Source organism: Oncorhynchus gorbuscha, linkage group LG12, assembly GCF_021184085.1.
Source record: "Oncorhynchus gorbuscha isolate QuinsamMale2020 ecotype Even-year linkage group LG12, OgorEven_v1.0, whole genome shotgun sequence".
NCBI classification, from domain to species: Eukaryota; Metazoa; Chordata; class Actinopteri; order Salmoniformes; family Salmonidae; genus Oncorhynchus; species Oncorhynchus gorbuscha.
Window position 1 is genome coordinate 69,930,731 of NC_060184.1, and position 21,367 is coordinate 69,952,097.

General features: G+C 44.4%; 1 protein-coding gene across 3 annotated transcripts; it reads right to left on the minus strand.

Annotated features, from left to right (window-relative positions):
* Window positions 1-4,113: 4,113 nt before the first annotated feature.
* Window positions 4,114-19,767, minus strand: si:ch211-217a12.1 (alanine aminotransferase 2-like). 3 transcript variants are annotated; one of them, XM_046292832.1, is made up of 13 exons: window positions 19,633-19,714; window positions 18,952-19,022; window positions 16,890-17,072; window positions 8,023-8,112; window positions 7,794-7,902; window positions 7,577-7,710; window positions 7,149-7,392; window positions 6,977-7,056; window positions 6,721-6,857; window positions 6,393-6,567; window positions 6,094-6,249; window positions 5,836-5,948; window positions 4,114-5,642 (listed from the first exon to the last, which is right to left on the minus strand). In XM_046292832.1, the coding sequence occupies exons 2-13, from the start codon at window positions 18,997-18,999 to the stop codon at window positions 5,552-5,554; spliced, it is 1,560 nt and encodes a 519-aa protein (XP_046148788.1). In that variant the 5' UTR covers window positions 19,000-19,022; window positions 19,633-19,714; the 3' UTR covers window positions 4,114-5,551. The 3 variants fall into 3 exon arrangements, with proteins under 3 accessions (XP_046148788.1, XP_046148789.1, XP_046148787.1); XM_046292833.1 differs by lacking the exon at window positions 18,952-19,022 and having other exon boundaries at window positions 19,633-19,767; XM_046292831.1 differs by lacking the exons at window positions 18,952-19,022; window positions 19,633-19,714 and adding an exon at window positions 17,365-17,540.
* Window positions 19,768-21,367: the final 1,600 nt, after the last annotated feature.

Genomic DNA, 21,367 nt, shown 5'->3' on the forward strand with positions numbered 1-21,367 from the left:
TCTGCATTTGGGATTGGTTGCGATAGTGACTGTCAAAGCCTACTGGCGTCTCTATTATGCCAATCATTTGTTACTAGACCCCATTCGTTCAAGCAGTGAGGCGTCTCCTCCTTGTGGACAGTGTTTGACATACCTTGTAACCCCATAATGCATTTTTACATGATTTTGAAAAATGTACAAAATAATCAATTGTAGTACAGCCTGCTCCCACATCTGTTTGTGCAGTCTTGTGAACTCATATAGACAACTGTAGAGCCTCTAGCCCTGCTCATTATTTTTTATTTATTTTACCTTTATTTAAGTAGGCAAGTCAGTTAAGAACAGATTCTTATTTTCAATGACGGCCTAGGAACAGTGGGTTAACTGCCTGTTCAGGGGCAGAACGAAAGATTTGTACCTTGTCAGCTTTGATTAGGCTACCACTAGGCTACCCTGCCGCCCCATTATACCTTAACTAACCTTTCAGTTCCACCACCCACACATGCGATGACATCACCAGGTGTCAATGATGTTTCTAGAGACAATATTTCTCTCATCATCACTCAGTACCTAGGTTTACCTCCATTGTATTCACATCCTACCATACCCTTGTCTGTACATTATACCTTGAAGCTATTTTACCGCCCCCAGAAACCTCCTTTTACTCTCTATTCCGGACGTTCTAAACGACCAATTCTCATAGCTTTTAGCCATACCCTTATCCTACTCCTCTGTTCCTCTGGTGATATAGAGGTGAATCCAGGCCCTGCAGTGCCTAGCTCCACTCCTATTCCCGAGGTGCTCTCTTTTGATGACTTCTGTAACCGTAATAAATAGCCTTGGTTTCATGCATGTTAACATTAGAAGCCTCCTCCCTAAGCTTGTTTTATTCACTGCTTTAGCACAATCTGCCAACCCGGATGTTCTAGCCGTGTCTGAATCCTGGCTTAGCAAGACCACCAAAAATTCAGAAATCTCCAACCCTAACTACAACATTTTCAGACAAGATAGAACGGCCAAAGGGGGCAGTGTTGCAATCTACTGCAGAGATAGCCTGCAGAGTTCTGTCCTACTATCCAGGTCTGTACCCAAACAATTTGAACTTCTACTTTAAAAAAATCCACCTCTCTAAAAACAAGTCTCTCACTGTTGCCACCTGCTATAGACCACCCTCCGCCCTCAGCTGTGCTCTGGACACCATATGGGAACTGATTGCCGCACATCTATCTTCAGAGTTCGTGCTGCTAGGCGACCTACTCTGGAACATGCTTTTAACACCCCAGCCATCCTACAATCTAAGATTGATTTCCTCAATCTCACACAAATGATCAATTAACCTACCAGGTACCACCCCAAAGCCGTAAACATGGGCACCCTCATAGATATCATCCTAACCAACTTGCCCTCTAAATACACCTCTGCTGTTTTCAACCAAGATCTCAGCGATCACTGCCTCATTGCCTGCATTCGTAATGGGTCAGCAGTCAAACGACCTCCACTCATCACTGTCAAAAGCTCCCTGAAACACTTCAGCGAGCAGGCCTTTCTAATCGACCTGGCCGGGGTATCCTGGAAGGACATTGACCTCATCCCGTCAGTAGAGGATGCCTGGTTATAAAAAATAAAATAAAAAAGCCTTCCTCACCATCTTAAATAAGCATGCCCCTTTCAAGAAATGTAGAACCAGGAACAGATATAGCCCTTGGTTCTCTCCAGACCTTAACCAACACAAAAACATCCTGTGGCGTTCTGCATTAGCATCGAACAGCCCCCTGGTATGCAGCTTTTCAGGGAAGCTAGAAACCAATACACACAGGCAGTTAGAAAAGCCAAGGCTAGCTATTTCAAGCAGAAATTTGCTTCCTGCAACACAAACTCAAAAAAGTTCTGGGACACTGTAAAGTCCATGGAGAATAAGAACACCACCTCCCAGCTGCCCACTGCACTGAGGATAGGAAACACTGTCACCACCGATAAATCCACTATAATTGAGAATTTCAATAAGCATTTTTCTACGGCTGGCCATGCTTTCCACCTGGCTACCCCTACACCGGGCAACAGCACTAAACCCCCCACAGCAACTCGTCCAAGCCTTCCCCATTTCTCCTTCTCCCAAATCCAGTCAGCTGATGTTCTGAAAGAGCTGCAAAATCTGGACACCTACAAATCAGCCGGGCTAGACAATCTTTCTTTCTAAAATTCTGCCGAAATTGTTGCAACCCCTATTACTAGACTGTTCAACCTCTCTTTCGAGTCGTCTGAGATTCCCAAAGATTGGAAAGCAGCTGCGGTCGTCCCCCTCTTCAAAGAGGGGGGGGGGGGACGACACACTCTTGACCCAAACTGCTACAGACCTATATCTATTCTACCCTGCTTTACTAAGGTCTTCGAAAGCCAAGTCAACAAACAGATTACCGACCATTTCGAGTCCCACCATAACTTCTCCGCTATGCCATCTGGTTTCAGGGCTCGTCATGGGTGCACCTCAGCCACACTCAAGGTCCTAAAAGATATCTTAACCGCCATCGATAAGAAACAATACTGTGCAGCCGTATTCATTGACCTGGCAAAGGCTTTCGACTCTGTCAATCACCACATCCTCATCAGCAGCCTCGATAGCCTTGGTTTCTCAAATGATTGCTTCGCCTGGTTCACCAACTATTTCTCTGATAGAGTTCAGTGTGTCAAATCAGAGGGCCTGTTGTCTGGGCCTCTGGCAGTTTCTATGGGGGTACCACAGGGTTCAATTCTTGGACCGACTCTCTTCTCTGTATACATCAATGACGTCGCTCTTGCTGCTGGTGAGTCTCTGATCCCCCTCTACGCAGATGACACCATTCTGTATACTTCTGGCCCTTCTTTGGACTCTGTTAACAACACTCCAGACGAGCTTCAATGCCATACAACTCTCCTTCTGTGGCCTCCAATTGCTCTTAAATACAAGTAAAACTAAATGCATGCTCTTCAACCGATCGCTGCCTGCACCTGCCCACCCGTCCAACATCACTACTCTGGACAGTTCTGACTTAGAATATGTGGACAACTACAAATACCTAGGTGTCTGGTTAGACTGTAAACTCTCCTTCCAGACCCACATCAAACACATCAAATGCAACAAAGCCTCTGCTGCCAAACATACCCGTGTAAAACTGACCATCCTACCGATCCTCGACTTCGGCGACGTCATTTACAAAATAGCCTCCAATACCCTACTCAATAAATTGGATGCAGTCTATCACAGTGCCATCCGTTTGGTCATCAAAGCCCCATATACTACCCACCACTGCGACCTGTACACTCTCGTTGGCAGGCCCTCGCTTCATACTCATCGCCAAACCCACTGGCTCCAGGTCATCTACAAGACCCTGCTAGGTAATGTCCCCCCTTATCTCACCTCGCTGGTCACCATAGCAGCACCCACCTGTAGCACGCGCTCCAGCAGGTATATCTTTCTGGTCACCCCCAAAACCAATTCTTCCTTTGGCCGCCTCTCCTTCCAGTTCTCTGCTGCCAATGACTGGAACGAACTGCAAAAATCTCTGAAACTGGAAACACTTATCCCCCTCACTAGCTTTAAGCACCAGCTGTCAGAGCAGCTCACAGATTACTGCACCTGTACATAGCCCATCTATAATCCCCCTACTGTATTTATTTATTTTGCTCCTTTGCACCCCATTATTTCTATCTCTACTTTGCACATGTTTCCACTGCAAATCTACCATTCCAGTGTTTATTTATTTATTCATTTTTAACTTGCCATATTGTATTTACTTCGCCACCATGGCCTTTTTTTGCCTTTACCTCCCTTATCTCATCTCATTTGCTCACATTGTATATAGACTTATTTTTCTACTGTATTATTGACTGTATGTTTGTTTTACTCCATGTGTAACTCTTTGTTGTTGTACCTGTCGAACTGCTTTGCTTTATCTTGACCAGGTGGCAATTGTAAATGAGAACTTGTTCTAAACTTGCCTACCTGTTTAAATAAAGTTGAAATAAAAATTTAAAAATATAGTAGGTGACATTGCCATAAACATTTCCAGAGCATACGATAAGATCTTTTTTCGTAGAAGTACTTTCAGCTTCCCACACTGATGTGGTGCACAGACAAGGCATGAGCAAACCAAGACATAGAAATTACACTTTCATTTATATTTTTACAATTCAAGATAAAAATCAACATGGTTATTAAATACTGTAACTACATTCAGACTGTTCATCGTACACACAGTAGTTCACAGTATCCTTTTCAACGCAACAGCCATTGCACTCCCTCTGGCATGCAATAAAATCACACCTCTGCCAACTATTTACTGATTATAGTACGACTGATCATAATGTAGCTGTATAACCTGTAAAACTAGATAGACAAAACAATTAAAACCCTCAAAACCCTCAACTGACACAATCATTTGTCAGTAGTCATGAACTGAAAATGACTAAAACATTATCACATATGAACACTGTGTAGATGCTGTCTGACACACAATTTAAACAATTAGCTGAAACAGAACAGCATGCCAGGTACCATGTTAAAAAGTGCAGTTTCTTAACACACTGCTCCTCTTTTAATGTCAAGTCTAGGACACTAGAGGGGAGAGTCTCGAACAGGGGGTGTGTTGGTAACACACTGGCACTCTTTCAGTTAGATATTTTCACCATCTCTCCAACCAGTTTCTGAGGAGGACGGGTGGGGTCTTGTTACAGACCAGACTGGGAAGAGGGGTTGGGTTTTGTTACAGACTGGACAGGACTGGGAAGATGGGTGGGGTTTTGTTACAGACTGGACAGGACTGGGAAGATGGGTGGGGTCTTGTTACATACTGGACCAGACTGGGAATAGGGGTGGGGTTTTGTTACAGACCGGACTGGGAAGATGGGTGGGGTTTTGTTACAGACCGGACTGGGAAGAGGGGTGGGGTTTTGTTACAGACCGGACTGGGAAGAGGGGTGGGGTTTTGTTACAGACCGGACTGGGAAGAGGGGTGGGGTTTTGTTACAGACCGGACTGGGAAGAGGGGTGGGGTTTTGTTACAGACCGGACTGGGAAGAGGGGTGGGGTTTTGTTACAGACCGGACTGGGAAGAGGGGTGGGGTTTTGTTACAGACCGGACTGGGAAGAGGGGTGGAGTTTTGTTAAAGACCAGACTGGGAAGAGGGGTGGGAATTTTTAAGTCGCTCTGGATAAGAGCGTCTGCTAAATGACTTAAATGTAAATGTTTTGTTACAGACCAGACTGGGAAGAGGGGTGGGGTTTTGTTACAGACCGGACTGGGAAGAGGGGTGGGGTTTTGTTACAGACCGGACTGGGAAGAGGAGTGGGGTTTTGTTAAAGACCGGACTGGGAAGAGGAGTGGGGTTTTGTTAAAGACCGGACTGGGAAGAGCAGTGGGGTTTTGTTACAGACCAGACTGGGAAGAGGAGTGGGGTTTTGTTATAGACCGGACTGGGAAGAGGAGTGGGGTTTTGTTACAGACCAGACTGGGAAGAGGAGTGGGGTTTTGTTATAGACCAGACTGGGAAGAGGAGTGGGGTTTTGTTATAGACCAGACTGGGAAGAGGAGTGGGGTTATGAGAACTCCTCTGTGAACCGCTTATGAAACTCCCTGATCTTTTCCAATACAACCTTCAGCTTTTCAGTTGCAGGTAAGATGGTCATCCTACACAGAGAAAGAAAGAGAGTGTGATAGAAATAAAAAATTATGTTTTCTTAGCATGAACATCACTGGGGGCAGGGTACCAGTCTGTTTAGCTATCATTCCACTCTTTGCCATGAAAAACATTTGACAGGACAAGGGGTGGAATGATAGCTAAACAGACTGGTACCCAGGCTAGACAGGCGACCGCTCTAACCTGAAATGGTAGGTTCCATCTCTCTGTCCGAAGCCACTACCTGGAACCAGGCAGATACCAGTCTCCTCCAGCAGCTTCATACAGTAGAACATGTCTGGAGCCTGGCCTTTCTCCTACACAGAGGTAAAGAAGGTTGAATAACAACACAGAAGGGATTGGAATAGGAAGAATTAGACAACTGAGCACCAGAAACAGGCAGGGAAAGGAGAGATCAATTAACAGAGAGGGAGGGTGAAAGAGGGGGATGGAAAGACATACCTTTGCCGCGTTGATGGCTTTCTCTGGCAGTGATAGGCGGGGGAAGGTGTACATGGCTCCCTGGACAGGGTTACAGTGGATCCCTGGGACCGTGTTGAGGACCTGCTCTGTCATCTTGGCCTTCTCAGCCAGGATATCCAGGTTGGCAGTACGCTCCTGTTAAGTGGTCAGAGGTCAGGATAATACTAACAAATTGTGACACAATGTACATTTTTACTGAACAGCACCTGTTACACTGTAATAATATTAATGTGACATTTAGGGCTGAATCCTAACATCCACATCATGTGTATGTTGACCTTGATGAAGGTGGCATAGGAAGGCTCGTCAGGCTGAGGGGGATTGACCACCAGGTCCAGTAGGGCCTGCCCAGGGATGGGGGGGCACAGCCGCACAGACACCAGTTTAGTCAGCTGCAACTTCACCTCAGGGTCCATGTTAACCACCTCCATGTACCCTCCTCTGAAACCACACCTGTATGACAGGAACACACACATTCATATGGTACAGTAACTGGCATACTTGATTCACATACTGTACGACGTGTCAAGTTCGTTTTTCCTAATAGAGCCAAGTTATGTCAGTCACCATCTGTGAGAATACGTGGGTGTGTAGCTACAGACTTACTCTCCCATGAAGCATTTGGAGGTGGAGTGGAAAGAGACCAGCTCCACAACACTGGAGTACTCTGGTCCCATCTCAAACAGAACCTTCTTAAAGGAGTGGAACTGGCAACCCTCCGCATACACATTATCCTGGTACACCTGGTAGCCACAGAGGGAGGGAGTGATATGTATTGAATATCTTGTCTGGAAGAAAAACCTTCGAAAATGGGGAGAAATTGTAAGATCAGGTAGAAGAGATTGTATTATTACTAAATTACCTCATCAGCCATCAGGAAAAGGTGCTCCTCAGCAGCGAATCGGATCACATCTTCAATGCACTGCCTGCTCTGGACCTGACCTATCACAGTGATGGGTGACAAGAGTTCTCTAAACAGAACAGAGATGGTCTAAAAATAAGAGAGTCAGATCCCTAAACTTGTGTCCACATACCTGTGGGGTTGCCAGGGTTGATAATGCAGAGGGCGCGGGGGTTACAGTGCTCCCTGGCTGCCTTCACAGCCCTCCTCAGCTCATTGACGTCCAGGCTCCAGCACTTGTCCTCGTCCAGGTAGTAGCTGATCTGGACAGCCGCCAGCTCAGCCAGAGCAGCAGAGTAGAGGGGGTACTGAGGGATGGAGATCATCACCCCTGTACGGTTCTTCCCCTCGCCCGACGTCAACAACTTTAGCATGGTCTACAGAGAGAGATGTGAGGGAGGTAGAAAGGACGGAAGGGGAGAGTCATGTGCCGTAAGATCCGATTCAGCATTGAGAGATTATTTACTGATCCAGTAAATAGTTAAGTGTTGGTTGTAATCAACATTTTAGTCATGCGAGCACAAATCAAGAACTCAGTACTACTGCCATCATCAGTCTTACCACTATGGCATCACTGGCCCCGGTGGAGAGGTAGATGCTGTCGGGGTCACTGGGGATGCCACCGTCCCGCTTCTCAATATATTTAGCCACATCCTGTCGTATGATCTCAATGCCTGGACTAGCACTGTATGCACCTGAAATAGATAAAAGTTCAATGGATATTTAACAAAAGGTGTTTGTTTTTTACACACTGCTTGCCTACAGTAAGTTATTTCACCTATACTTCCCCCTCCACAGGCCTGAAGGATGCGCCGTGCTCTATTTTTAGCGTCCTCTGGAAACTTGTCGTCTTCTAGGAGATCTGGGTAGGCGCAGAGCGCTACAACCTGACGGGAACAGAGAAGTTGTAGTAATGTGTAGTAATGTATAGTAAATAGTCATCTATAATAATAATGGGTCACTTCCATATAAAATACACCACAGCTTTAGAACAACGATTAACAGACCTGTCGGAGAAATGTGATTGGTTTCTGGCCCATAGCATGCGCATCACCAATGTTGGCCTTGATGACCTCTGTAAAAGGCTTCTCAACCCCCTGCAGAAACAGAGAAAGTCACAGTTATTACACAGATATGGTTATCGTGATAATTAAACATAAGTCACATTTAGTGCATGACAATCCCCAATAGTAATACTTACTCGCCAACCTCTATGAGTATGATAACTCTAAACTCGGTTTAAAATCCCTGCCTATTCAACCATTGGACTTTGTATAATCCTGGAAGCCAACAGCATGTTAAACAGGGACTGGGGACAGCTGTGATACTCCCACTGTGTGTAGACTGGGGAGGGCAGGAGAGATCTGGGTAAAACAATAGTGCTGTTGCTATGCCAATGCCTCTCACTCTCTCTCTCTTTTCTCCCTGTCATTCTGTCCCTGCTCAAGCCTACTCCATAGCCCTCTCCAATTCTTATAATCAGAATTTCATTCAAACTCATGATACTGGCAACAAAAAAAATACAACAGGGAGCATATCATCTGCAATGCAAAGGCTTGATAAACAACATTCAGGCTTGTAGCCAATACAAGAAACTAGATAGACAAGACCTAGAGTGGAAACAGTGTAACGTGACAATGACAACATGTTCTTTGCGTAGCCTGATAGATGTGGTAGACCTAGTAGTCGTGGTAGACCTAGTAGTCGTGGTAGATCTACATTTACATTTACATTTAAGTCATTTAGCAGACGCTCTTATCCAGAGCGACTTACATCATTGACGGTTAGTCCTTGCATCCATAGCTCTGTCTATACATCTGAGAGTGGTTCCATTTCTCCAAGCCCATCCCTCATATTTTTACCAAAACACAGTTTGTTATTGATTGGCCCTTTAAATAACTTGAGTTTCACATCCAAAACACTTCTCAGGATTCTTAGAACAGGACACATGGCACATGCATAATGAAAGATCAGCTGTTCATTCCTTTCAGATCAGCTGACATTGGCTGCATGTAAAATCAAATCAGACTGGTTCATTCCCTCATCGCACAGTCCCAATCCCCTATGCCAGTCCTCCTCTCTCATTGGCAGCCCTGTGCCCCCAGGTTCTCTATAGATTAGGCCTGGCACAGGAGTTACAGAGGGGAGATCAGGACCTGGGTAGACGACAGAGGATAGAAAGTTAGTCGTGGTAGACCTAGTAGTCGTGGTAGACCTAGTAGTCGTGGTAGACCTAGTAGTCGGGGTAGACCTAGTAGTCGGGGTAGACCTAGTAGTCGGGGTAGACCTAGTAGTCGTGGTAGACCTAGTAGTCGTGGTAGACCTAGTAGACGTGGTAGACCTAGTAGACGTGGTAGACCTGGTAGACCTAGTAGTCGTGGTAGACCTAGTAGTCGTGGTAGACCTAGTAGACGTGGTAGACCTAGTAGACCTAGTAGTCGTGGTAGACCTAGTAGTCGTGGTAGACCTAGTAGTCGTGGTAGACCTAGTAGTCGTGGTAGACCTAGTAGTCATTGAACAGCATAATCTGATAAGCCCCTGAATACACCCCCCTATGGTTTTACTGTACAGCACCTGGATTAGTGGGATTTGGAGTTTAACTTTCTTTTAACTTTTGTAGTCCCCTGAGGTGTCATCAAAGCTACACACTACATAACCTAATATTAACAGTTAAAAGAAAGCCTATGTGACGTCTATGCTGCATTTACTGTCTGAGTGCTCCGTCTTCACATCAGCCATCTTGGTATGGGAATGTCTATACTGATGACACTGCTTTCCTTGTTGTGTAGCTAAACAGGCACTCTGTTCATTCCCCCAACTGAAACCTAAACCCACATGATACCTTCCTGCTTTCCTCCTGTAGGTCAATATCAGGGGGCGTCTCATGATTTCTGCCAATCAAAATGGAAGGGAGAGGGGGACACCCAGCTGTGTTTGTACTGCTGGGACATCAGTGTGTTCTGGCAACAAATAAAATACAACAGGGAGCATATCATCTGCAATGCAAAGGCTTGATAAACAACATTCAGGCTTGTAGCCAATACAAGAAACTAGATAGACAAGACCTAGAGTGGAAACAGTGTAACGTGACAATGACAACATGTTCTTTGCGTAGCCTGATAGATGTGGTAGACCTAGTAGTCGTGGTAGACCTAGTAGTCGTGGTAGACCTAGTAGTCGTGGTAGACCTAGTAGTCGTGGTAGACCTAGTAGTCGGGGTAGACCTAGTAGTCGGGGTAGACCTAGTAGTCGTGGTAGACCTAGTAGTCGTGGTAGACCTAGTAGACGTGGTAGACCTAGTAGTCGTGGTAGACCTAGTAGACGTGGTAGACCTAGTAGACGTGGTAGACCTAGTAGACGTGGTAGTCGTGGTAGACCTAGTAGTCGTGGTAGACCTAGTAGTCGTGGTAGACCTAGTAGACGTGGTAGACCTAGTAGACGTGGTAGACCTGGTAGACCTAGTAGTCGTGGTAGACCTAGTAGTTGTGGTAGACCTAGTAGTCGTGGTAGACCTAGTAGTCGTGGTAGACCTAGTAGTCGTGGTAGACCTAGTAATCGGGGTAGACCTAGTAGTCGGGGTAGACCTAGTAATCGTGGTAGATGTGGTAGACCTAGTAGACGTGGTAGACCTAGTAGTCGTGGTAGACCTAGTAGTCGTGGTAGACCTAGTAGTCATTGAACAGCATAATCTGATAAGCCCCTGAATACACCCCCTATGGTTTTACTGTACAGCACCTGGATTAGTGGGATTTGGAGTTTAACTTTCTTTTAACTTTTGTAGTCCCCTGAGGTGTCATCAAAGCTACACACTACATAACCTAATATTAACAGTTAAAAGAAAGCCTATGTGACGTCTATGCTGCATTTACTGTCTGAGTGCTCCGTCTTCACATCAGCCATCTTGGTATGGGAATGTCTATACTGATGACACTGCTTTCCTTGTTGTGTAGCTAAACAGGCACTCTGTTCATTCCCCCAACTGAAACCTAAACCCACATGATACCTTCCTGCTTTCCTCCTGTAGGTCAATATCAGGGGGCGTCTCATGATTTCTGCCAATCAAAATGGAAGGGAGAGGGGGACACCCAGCTGTGTTTGTACTGCTGGGACATCAGTGTGTTCAGGCAGGGACGGCAGGTATTCCATTTTACAAACAGAGAACGACACCGGAGCTGAATGCCACACAACAACTATCCAAAACCACCAGTAATAATCATTTAAAGGTGCAATCTGTAGCTACATACATTTTTGGACTTGCCTACTGAGCTTAGTTCAACTGTTGTAACCCATCAGAAGCCAAAATAGAAGCATGTTTTACTCCGAAGTTTGTAAACATTGTAAAATGTAAACAGTGTATAGCCTCAAAACATGGTTAAACACTAATGTTGTTATTTACATTTACATTTAAGTCATTTAGCAGACGCTCTTATCCAGAGCGACTTACATCATTGACGGTTAGTCCTTGCATCCATAGCTCTGTCTATACATCTGAGAGTGGTTCCATTTCTCCAAGCCCATCCCTCATATTTTTACCAAAACACAGTTTGTTATTGATTGGCCCTTTAAATAACTTGAGTTTCACATCCAAAACACTTCTCAGGATTCTTAGAACAGGACACATGGCACATGCATAATGAAAGATCAGCTGTTCATTCCTTTCAGATCAGCTGACATTGGCTGCATGTAAAATCAAATCAGACTGGTTCATTCCCTCATCGCACAGTCCCAATCCCCTATGCCAGTCCTCCTCTCTCATTGGCAGCCCTGTGCCCCCAGGTTCTCTATAGATTAGGCCTGGCACAGAGTCTGCCTGGCACAGGAGTTACAGAGGGGAGATCAGGACCTGGGTAGACGACAGAGGATAGAAAGTTATCTTTTGGTGAGGGGCGATTCTCAGAATTAATCATGCGCCGTCGGAGTTCTTCAATGTTATGGCAACCACGGTATGTAAAAAATATATTTTTAATTTCCATTGTTTCAGGTAAGTAACAGAAACTGGCTGTTATCTGGCTGTTCATTGTCTCTGGTCTCTTTCTATTGAATAATTTTACTGAGTCAACATCCCTATTATGTTAACCTACTGTGATTCACCTCATTCTAACTACCATACAGATCTGATCGGGAAGGTTCGAGAGGTCCGAGAAGGGACGCAAAGCTCTCCCCTTCTTGGTCTTATCCCTCGCTTGAGTCGAACAATGAGTATGCTGTTCGCCGTGTGAGAACTGCCCCCCTCCCACTGGTCAGCTCTGTGTTCTCCTGTTCAGCACCAGGCACTGACAACAGGGCTCTGGACCGGCCAATTGAGACCAGGACAACTCTATTCACTATAGTTTTATCAGTGAAATTCATGAATTGCAAGTTCTGGACAAATGTATCAAAAGTGACATACACCCGTGCCAGACATTTGTATGATGTCCTTTGATCCCCTTGTTATCTGCTCTTGCTGTGAGACACTCTGGATAAGGGCATTTGATAAAATGTTATTTTCAGTTCTTCACAGCAAAGCCTGGGAATTGAGGTAGGTCGCCATAGAAACCTCATTGAGGCTAAACTAAGCACTCTCTCATTGATCACCATCATGAAAAGACCCTTGTTGTGCCAACCAGACACACAGGCAGAGCTACTAGCTTGCACCAAAAAAAATTGGTCCATGCTATTTGGAATCCTTGAGACACTACCCCATTGAAGTTGAAATTTAAAATGGTTAAGGTAAGTGTGAAGGTTCGGTAAGGGTTAGGCTAATGGTAGGGGTTAAGGGTCGGTAAGGGTTAGGCTAATGGTAAGGGTTAAGGTTCGGTAAGGGTTAGGCTAATGGTAGGGGTTAAGGTTCGGTAAAGGTTAGGCTAATGGTAAGGGTTAAGGTTCGGTAAGGGTTAGGCTAATGGTAGGGGTTAAGGGTCGGTAAGGGTTAGGCTAATGGTAAGGGTTAAGGTTCGGTAAGGGTTATGCTAATGGTAGGGGTTAAGGTTCGGTAAGGGTTGGCTAATGGTAAGGGTTAAGGTTCGGTAAGGGTTATGCTAATGGTAGGGGTTAAGGTTCGGTAAGGGTTGGCTAATGGTAGGGGTTAAGGGTCGGTAAGGGTTAGGCTAATGGTAGGGGTTAAGGTTCGGTAAGGGTTGGCTAATGGTAGGGGTTAAGGGTCGGTAAGGGTTAGGCTAATGGTAAGGGTTAAGGTTCGGTAAGGGTTATGCTAATGGTAGGGGTTAAGGTTCGGTAAGGGTTAGGCTAATGGCAGGGGTAGGGGTTAAGGTTTGGTAAGGGTTGGGGTTAAGGTAGGAATGTACCAAGGATTCCAGATAGCACTGACCAAAACAAATTGGCCCAATTATATTGACCTAATACTTCAGTTTTATGAAATTTGCATTTTTTTTCTGGAAAAAGTCACTGGAAAGTCGGCCATAAAATTCCAAACCTATTCACTGTATGCCAGTCTTTGGATGCAGCCTAGGAATAAATGACTGACCAGTCTGAGGTGAATGTATCACTTCAATGTACCACTTCAAACCAGACTGACCTTAGTCCCATCTGTTTTGCTGAGTTATCAGTAAGTGTCACTGCCCAGTGCCCTGACAGGAAGTCTCTCAGCATACCAGACAATGCAATGGGCATATCCCACTCCATGTGAATGCTAGTAAGCTTCTATAACATATCCAATAACATTTGTCAAGTTGAATCTCAACTTCATTTTAAAATTAGGCAATCATTGTATTCTTTGAACCCTGTTATAACTAAAACATGGAAAGGATATTACTATATTACACATACTTTATGGCTGGAGGGAGGGAGAACACAGGTGGGGATATTGTGGTGTTGAACTTTAGACATAACTTTACTTTCTGCTAAACCTAAGCACCCTACATGGCCTCCTCAAAGAGAAGCATAGGGGTGGTGATGTCACAATGGGCACCTGCTCCACAGGGTTTAGCTGTTGGCACAGTGCCCAGAGAACTGCTCCATATACATTTACATTACATTTAAGTCATTTAGCAGACGCTCTTATCCAGAGCGACTTACAAATTGGTGCATTCACCTTATGACATCCAGTGGGACAGTCACTTAACAATAGTGCATCTAAAACTTAGGGGGGGGGGTGGGGTGAGAGGGATTACTTAACCTATCCTAGGTATTCCTTAAAGAGGTGGGGTTTCAGGTGTCTCCGGAAGGTGGTGATTGACTCCGCTGTCCTGGCGTCGTGAGGGAGTTTGTTCCACCATTGGGGGGGCCAGGGCAGCGAACAGTTTTGACTGGGCTGAGCGGGAGCTGTACTTCCTCAGTGGTAGGGAGGCGAGCAGGCCAGAGGTGGATGAACGCAGTGCCCTTGTTTGGGTGTAGGGCCTGATCAGAGCCTGGAGGTACTGAGGTGCCGTTCCCCTCACAGCTCCGTAGGCAAGCACCATGGTCTTGTAGCGGATGCGAGCTTCAACTGGAAGCCAGTGGAGAGAACGGAGGAGCGGGGTGACGTGAGAGAACTTGGGAAGGTTGAACACCAGACGGGCTGCGGCGTTCTGGATGAGTTGAAGGGGTTTAATGGCACAGGCAGGGAGCCCAGCCAACAGCGAGTTGCAGTAATCCAGACGGGAGATGACAAGTGCCTGGATTAGGACCTGCGCCGCTTGTAGCCCAAGTTGTAGCCCAAGTGAAGTCGCCAATTCACAGACAAAAGAGAGGGAGAGTGTATACTCAATTGTACTCTGAATCAATCCACTCTAGTTTGGTAACCATCCCCACCTCAGGCCTTAGGAGTGAACGACTAAGACCCCTGGGGTACATAGCCTATCCAGGAAGGTACTTGAGAAGACTTCTGAGACAATATACCTTCTGGTAAAATGTACATGAGGGGGTACTTCAGGGGTATTTGTATTTATTAAGGATCCCCATTAGTTTCTGTCAAGGCACAAGCTAATCTTCCTGGGGTCCATTAGTTCCTGCCAAGGCAGCAGCTACTCTTCCTGGGGTCAATTAGTTCCTGCCAAGGCAGCAGCTACACTTTCTGGGGTCCATTAGTTTCTGCCAAGTCAGCAGCTAGTCTTCCTGGAGTCCAGCAACACTAAGGCAACTATATACAATTTAAAACATTACATTACGTAACACTTTTCACAACACATTAAGTGTGTTCCCTCAGGCCACTACTCGACTGCCACATATCTACAATACAACATCCATGTGTGTGTGTGTATGTGTGTGACTCTTCACAGTCCCCGCTGTTCCATAAGGTGTATTTTTTTAATCTGTTTTAAAAAAATCTGAATCTACTGCTTGCATCAGTTACCTGATTTAGAATAGAGTTCCATGTAGTCATGGCTCTATGTAGTACAATGCACCTCCCATAGTCTGTTCTTGATTTTGGGGTTGTAAAGAGACCTCTGGTGGAATGTCATGTGGGGTATGCATGGGTGTCTGAGCTGTGTGCTAGTAGTTTAAACAGACACCTCTGTACATTCAGAATGTCAACACTTCTTACAAAAACAAGTGGTGATGAAGTCAATCTCTCCTCCACTAATTTTAACTCTCTGTGTATATTTAAGTGCCAGCCATGCTGCCCTATTCGGAGCCAATTGTCATTTTCCGAGGTCCCTCTTTGTGGCACCAGACCACACCATTGAAAAGTAGTCCAGGTGCGACAAAACTAGTGCCTGTAGGACCTGCCTTGTTGATACTGCTGTTAAAAAGGCAGAGCAGCACTTTAATTATGGACAGACCTCCCCATCTTAGCTACTGTTGTATTAACATGTTTTGACCATGACAGTTTATAATCCAGGGTTACTCCAAACATTATTTATTACAATATTTAGGTTTAGGGTTTAGTGAATGATTTGTCCCAAATACAATGCTTTTAGGTTTTTTTATATTTAGGACTAACTTATTCCCCGCCACCCATTCTGAAACTAACTGCAGCTCTTTGTTAAGTGGTGCATTGATTTCACTCACTGTAGTAGTGGACGTGGATAGTGTTGAGCCGTCCGCATGCATAGACACTGGCTTTACTCAAATGTAATTAGTAAAGATTGAAAAAAGTAAGAGACCTAGACAGCTGCCCTGGGGAATTCCTGATTCTACCTGGATTATGTTGGAGAGGTTTCCATTAAAGAACACCCTCTGTGTTCTGTTAGACTGGTAACTCTTTATCCACAAAATAGCAGGGGGTGTAAAGCCATAACACATACGTTTTTCCAGCAGCAGACTATGGTCGATAAAGTTAAAAGCCGCACTGAAGTCCAAAAAAACAGTACCACAATTTTTTTATCATAAATTTCTCTCAGCTAATCATCACTCATACTTCAGGGATACTCCGGGCAAAGCAAAAAGCAGTTGGTGGTACAGTACCAGAAAAAGGTTGGAAGCCACTGCTTTAGGAGACTACTGCCTTTAAAACAATGTTGTGGTTCAGGGTCAGCTTCTCCAAAAGAGTGAGCATTAGTTTCAGGGCAGTCCCTCATAAAGATCAGTATCCTTTGCATATTTGTGTGTTCTCTAAGGAAAGAATGGTGATCCTATGATTACGTGCCAATGTCACCAGAGTGCACTATCATCACACGGCTCTATACTGTTTGACAGTGTTTGTGCACACTCAATGCATGAAAAGTTAGTAAATAGGTTGACTGAAAGTCTGACATCGCCTATGTCCCAACTCATTCTGCGTGTAAGTGACGTTTCCGAGGAACCCAGTGGGTTTTACATTTGAGTCTTTACTCATCCCAGTCCGATCATGGTTTACGGCAAAGTTTATTTTACTACTGCTACATTAGGTTGGATAATGGGCAACTTCCCACGGACATCTGGTAGTTTGCACCATGTCACCTGGGCTGTCCTATTTCTCAAGAAAAAGACCATCCACATGCAAATCTCGATCTCTGTACAACAGTACACACTGTACCTGTTTGAGCTCCTTTTCAATCTGCAATGCGCGTTGCACGATTGGACCACGGACAGCATACTCAACCCGCTTTACATTCGGGTTCATGGTGTCCATGTTAAGCACCCGGTTCCCAAGTCCATTTTCAGTCATGTTCGGTTTCTGGAGCTCACACTCTGTTCCGCTGATAGCCCACGAAATATTCTGAGAAATTTGAGAGAGTGCAGAGGAAAAAGAACGAAGAGTGGTTGGTTAGTTTGAAGTGTGAAACCACCAATGCACACCACACGAGCATGTACAGTACTTGCCAAAACAAGTATTATTGTTGCAACAGAGCGCACGCGCGCGGCATCAGAACATCGTCGCACTAGAGAAGACACATTACATACATGTGTGCGCAAGTGAAAGGCTCGGAGTAAAATCCGTTACACTATTAGTCAAACTTTCTTTCAGTGACATAAACTGGATTCAAAACGTGTTTGTCATCATGTCTTACCATAACCACCCAAAACGCGCGCCCAAACCGTCGTTTCGTCAGTTCCAGGTCTTCAACAGGCAGTGAGTTTCTCAAACAACTTTTCTGGCCACATAGATTATGGATGGCCACAATCAGAGACAAACTCCCCCCTCCAACGGTCATTGCCCAACCTGCCGGGAGCTGGCACTAATTATTCATTTTACGTGGTTTATGGAATAATAGCGCTTTCTGGCGGCCGGTTTGGCTACAACAGTCAGTGTTTTTATAAGGAGGTTTTCACGCCTCGTTTAGACTTGTGGTATTTAATACCAGACAGGGAGAGGCGAAGCCACCAGGACGGACTCATTGTAATGGTTTCCATATGTTTGATACCCTTCTATTTATTCCATTCCATTGCTTTATCTTGCCCAGGTCGCAATTGTAAATGAGAACTTGTTCTCAACTTGCCTACCTGGTTAAATAAAGGTGAAATAAAAATAAAATTCCAGCCCTTTACTTTAGCTAGCTTCTGAGCATGAGGCCTGTGAGAGAAAAAAAATGTGAACAATGGGCAATCTGGGATTTGTAGGCCTACATCCATTCCTGTACTTTTCAACTAATGATATAGACATTGATTCTTAAAGAATCAAACTTATAAATGTCTCATGTGGTTAGTTCGACTGTCAATCAGAAAACAAAATATAAACTTTCCTCCATTGTTTACAAATATGCCCTTTTAATTCTTATTCTGTTATTTACTTCCCCGACCCTAGATGATGGTCTCTCGTAACAGACTAATGGATGTGGGATTTGGTTCTGGGTGCCTGAGATGATGGACAGAGAAGTGTGTAATTGATTCACATGGGAATTCTGGGGCTGTTGTTTTCTAAGTAGCTAGGTACTTACATAGGCTCTGATTTGCATAGAATACTCTGACCAAATAGCTGGGGTGGATTTAAAGAACTCTTGTGACACAAATTATTTGTAAAAGATAATTATAGATAATAAGAAAACCTTTAGGGAAGTGATTTTCAATGCTCAAAGGTTAAAAACATTACAATTTCATTGAAGGATTCATATTATTGCCATGGAGACTGAAAAGGAGAGGAGTGTTGGCAGACATTCTATTTTTGCTCTTTACATTGCTTTCCAGAATTGCACAGCACCGAAAGGGCTACAAATTCCTCTGTGGCACGGCACGCTGTGTGCCCTCAACTGGGACATCCCAGCCCTCCTCTTCCCACACAGGAGTGTAGTGTTACTCTTACTGTCTGGCCAAATGTACACACAATGGATGCCACACCCCACTCCAGGGTCATGTCCCACTTTTTCTTTTTAAAGGTTTTTATAGTTTCAATGTCAGAATTGTGTTGTTTTTTTTCATCCTAATTGAATATTGTATGTGTATGCATATTACTGTAAATATTGATCACATTCCCTGTGTATGATCATATATTCTGATACATTGAATGTTTATTGTGAAACTGTTATACATTTTTTACCTCCTCTTTCAGGAAGGGATGTCACTGAGTAATGCCCCTATATATAGGACCTTCCTCCCCCAGCTGGGATATGGATGCCTGATGAAGACCTAGGGGTCGAAACGTTGTTGTAAATAAATATCACCTGGCAGAATGAGCAACAGTGTGCAGCGCCTTCCTTTCTGTTTTCCATGAGTTCGCCTACAATTCCAGGACCTGCGGAAAGTACCTAGATATGCGTATGTTCTTCAACTTTGGTACCACAACAACACTCCCACCCACCCCCCTACACACATCAATATCAAAACATTCCCTTCAATGTCAACATCCTAACCTGACACCTCCTTGTCCTAAATAACTCCTGTGAGAAACACTGCGGATTATGACAAGTTTGCAAATATTCAGGTCACCCGTCAGTAGTACAATACTCCTCTGAAAATATTTGACTGATTGTCCAATGCATTCGATTTAAACAGTCCTAAGAAAGATTTAACATTGCATAGTTACTACTCCAGGGTAACTGTGTGTATTTACATGCTACATAATTATTACATAGATTATTCCACTGGTCCTCTGGTATAAATAAGGCATATTCTTTATAACAATTATGTTTGCATTAGTTACAGGCCCAGTCCTCTGTTACCCTGTGTTACATGTGTTGGTTTGCTGAAATCAGACATTTTCAGCATGCCTAACAGTGCTCTGGTCTGACCAGAGACATGACAGCACACTGCATAACCTCTGTAACCCTCCAGTCTAGTCCATGCCTTTCTTATGAGAACTTCGCTCCTACAATTAAATCACAGTGTAACAACTCAACACTCACCAGAGAACTGTATCCTCTCTGTGAATGTAGCCACTAGCCAATGGTCAATCAGTGGTCAGTAAAAGCACAAGGGTTCTCTCTGTATATCCCTGTCAGTCAGTCTGTCTTTGGTTGTTTTGTCTCCACCTTACCCTGACAACCAGGACATAGGACAGAACTGGACTTAGTCTGTGATGTCACATCTTCTCCCCGCCCCCAGTGGCCAATTCTGGCCTATTCAAGAACAGCGGCTGTTAAAACTGAGGAGCGAAATAAGAACCACTCTGCCTGGCCTTTGACCCGCATGAGAGTGGATGAACTGGGCTGTATTTCAAAACCAGCAGCCACAGTTTGGACTGTTGTGTGCTCAGTTTTCACTGTCTTATTATATGCTCATTCACTGTGTCAACTGGTCTAGGATCAGCAAGCATTCTACGAGGGGAGTGGCAGAGGTGGAACATACAGTCCAAGGAGATGGAATGTATGCGTGTGTCTCTGTGGGTGGAAAAGACATTTGATCCCTCCTCACATGGTGGGCACGCAACCATGTGATTCTCCCAGGCCCAGTGACGTTCATGTACCACACAGTTTACAGTTGGTCATACAACATACTGTTCTCAAACTATATCAGTAGGCTACAACTACTACTACTACTGCTACTGCTGCTACTGCTACTACTACTACTACTACTACTACTACTGCTACTGCTACTACTACTACTACTACTACTACTACTACTACTGCTGCTACTGCTACTACTACTACTACTACTCCTATTCTCCATATGGGTCATGGGGACTCCAATCAGCACATATGCATCCCTCCAATTTGTTGACTTGCATAGCTCAAATCTAAATCTCAAAAGGTAGGGGTAGGCAACTAGATTCAGTCACGGGACAATTTTTATCGGACAGGATGGTCGGGGGCCAGAACATAATTATAATAATTTGTACACTGCAAATTGACCACAACTAAATACAGAAAAAGACTGTACTTGAACATAACAATCTTTTCATACCTTGATTACATTGAGACACCATCAAGTCTCTTGTTATTCATGGCAATACTTGGAAGAGATTTCCTGAATAATTTTTTGTATTTTTTATTCATTGTTAATATAATCTTCCTCTTTTTTTAAATCAAAAACAAAAATATTTTCTTGCAAAAAACTTTGGGGAGACAAAAAAAATAACGGTTTTGGTCTGCGGGCTGCCTAATGCCGACCTCTGGCCTAGGTTGTCATAAACCCTTAGTATATTCTTCACTGGGTTTCCCTCACACAAGCTTGAGAGCAGTAGTAGAGCAGTCTTTATTCTCCCCTGGGGGCACGTAGTAAAAACACATTGAACAGATGACAATATTACACAAAACAACTGCTCAAAAAAATGAAGGGAACACTAAAATAACACATCCTATATCTGAATGCATGAAATATTCTTATTAAATACTTTTTTCTTTACATAGTTGACTGTGCTGACAACAAAATCACACAAAAATTATCAATGGAAATCAAATGTATCAACCCATGGAGGTCTGGATTTGGAGTCACACTCAAAATTAAAGTGGAAAACCACACTACAGGCTGATCCAACTTCGATGTAATGTCCTTAAAACAAATCAAAATGAGGCTCAGTAGTGTGTGTGGCCTCCATGTGCCTGTATGACCTCCCTACAATGCCTGGGCATGCTCCTGATGAGGTGGCGGATGGTCTCCGGAGGGATCTCCTCCCATACCTGGACTAAAGCATCCGCCAAC

Coding starts and splice junctions, on each gene's coding strand:
- si:ch211-217a12.1 (XM_046292831.1), bottom strand. CDS start 17,508: ATGACCGTTGGAGGGGGGAGTTTGTCTCTGATTGTGGCCATCCATAAT. Junction 7,903..8,022: donor CAATCACATTTCTCCGACAG/GTCTGTTAATCG, acceptor TGTTCCCGTCAG/GTTGTAGCGCTCTGCGCCTA. Junction 7,393..7,576: donor GGGCCAGTGATGCCATAGTG/GTAAGACTGATG, acceptor CTCTCTCTGTAG/ACCATGCTAAAGTTGTTGAC.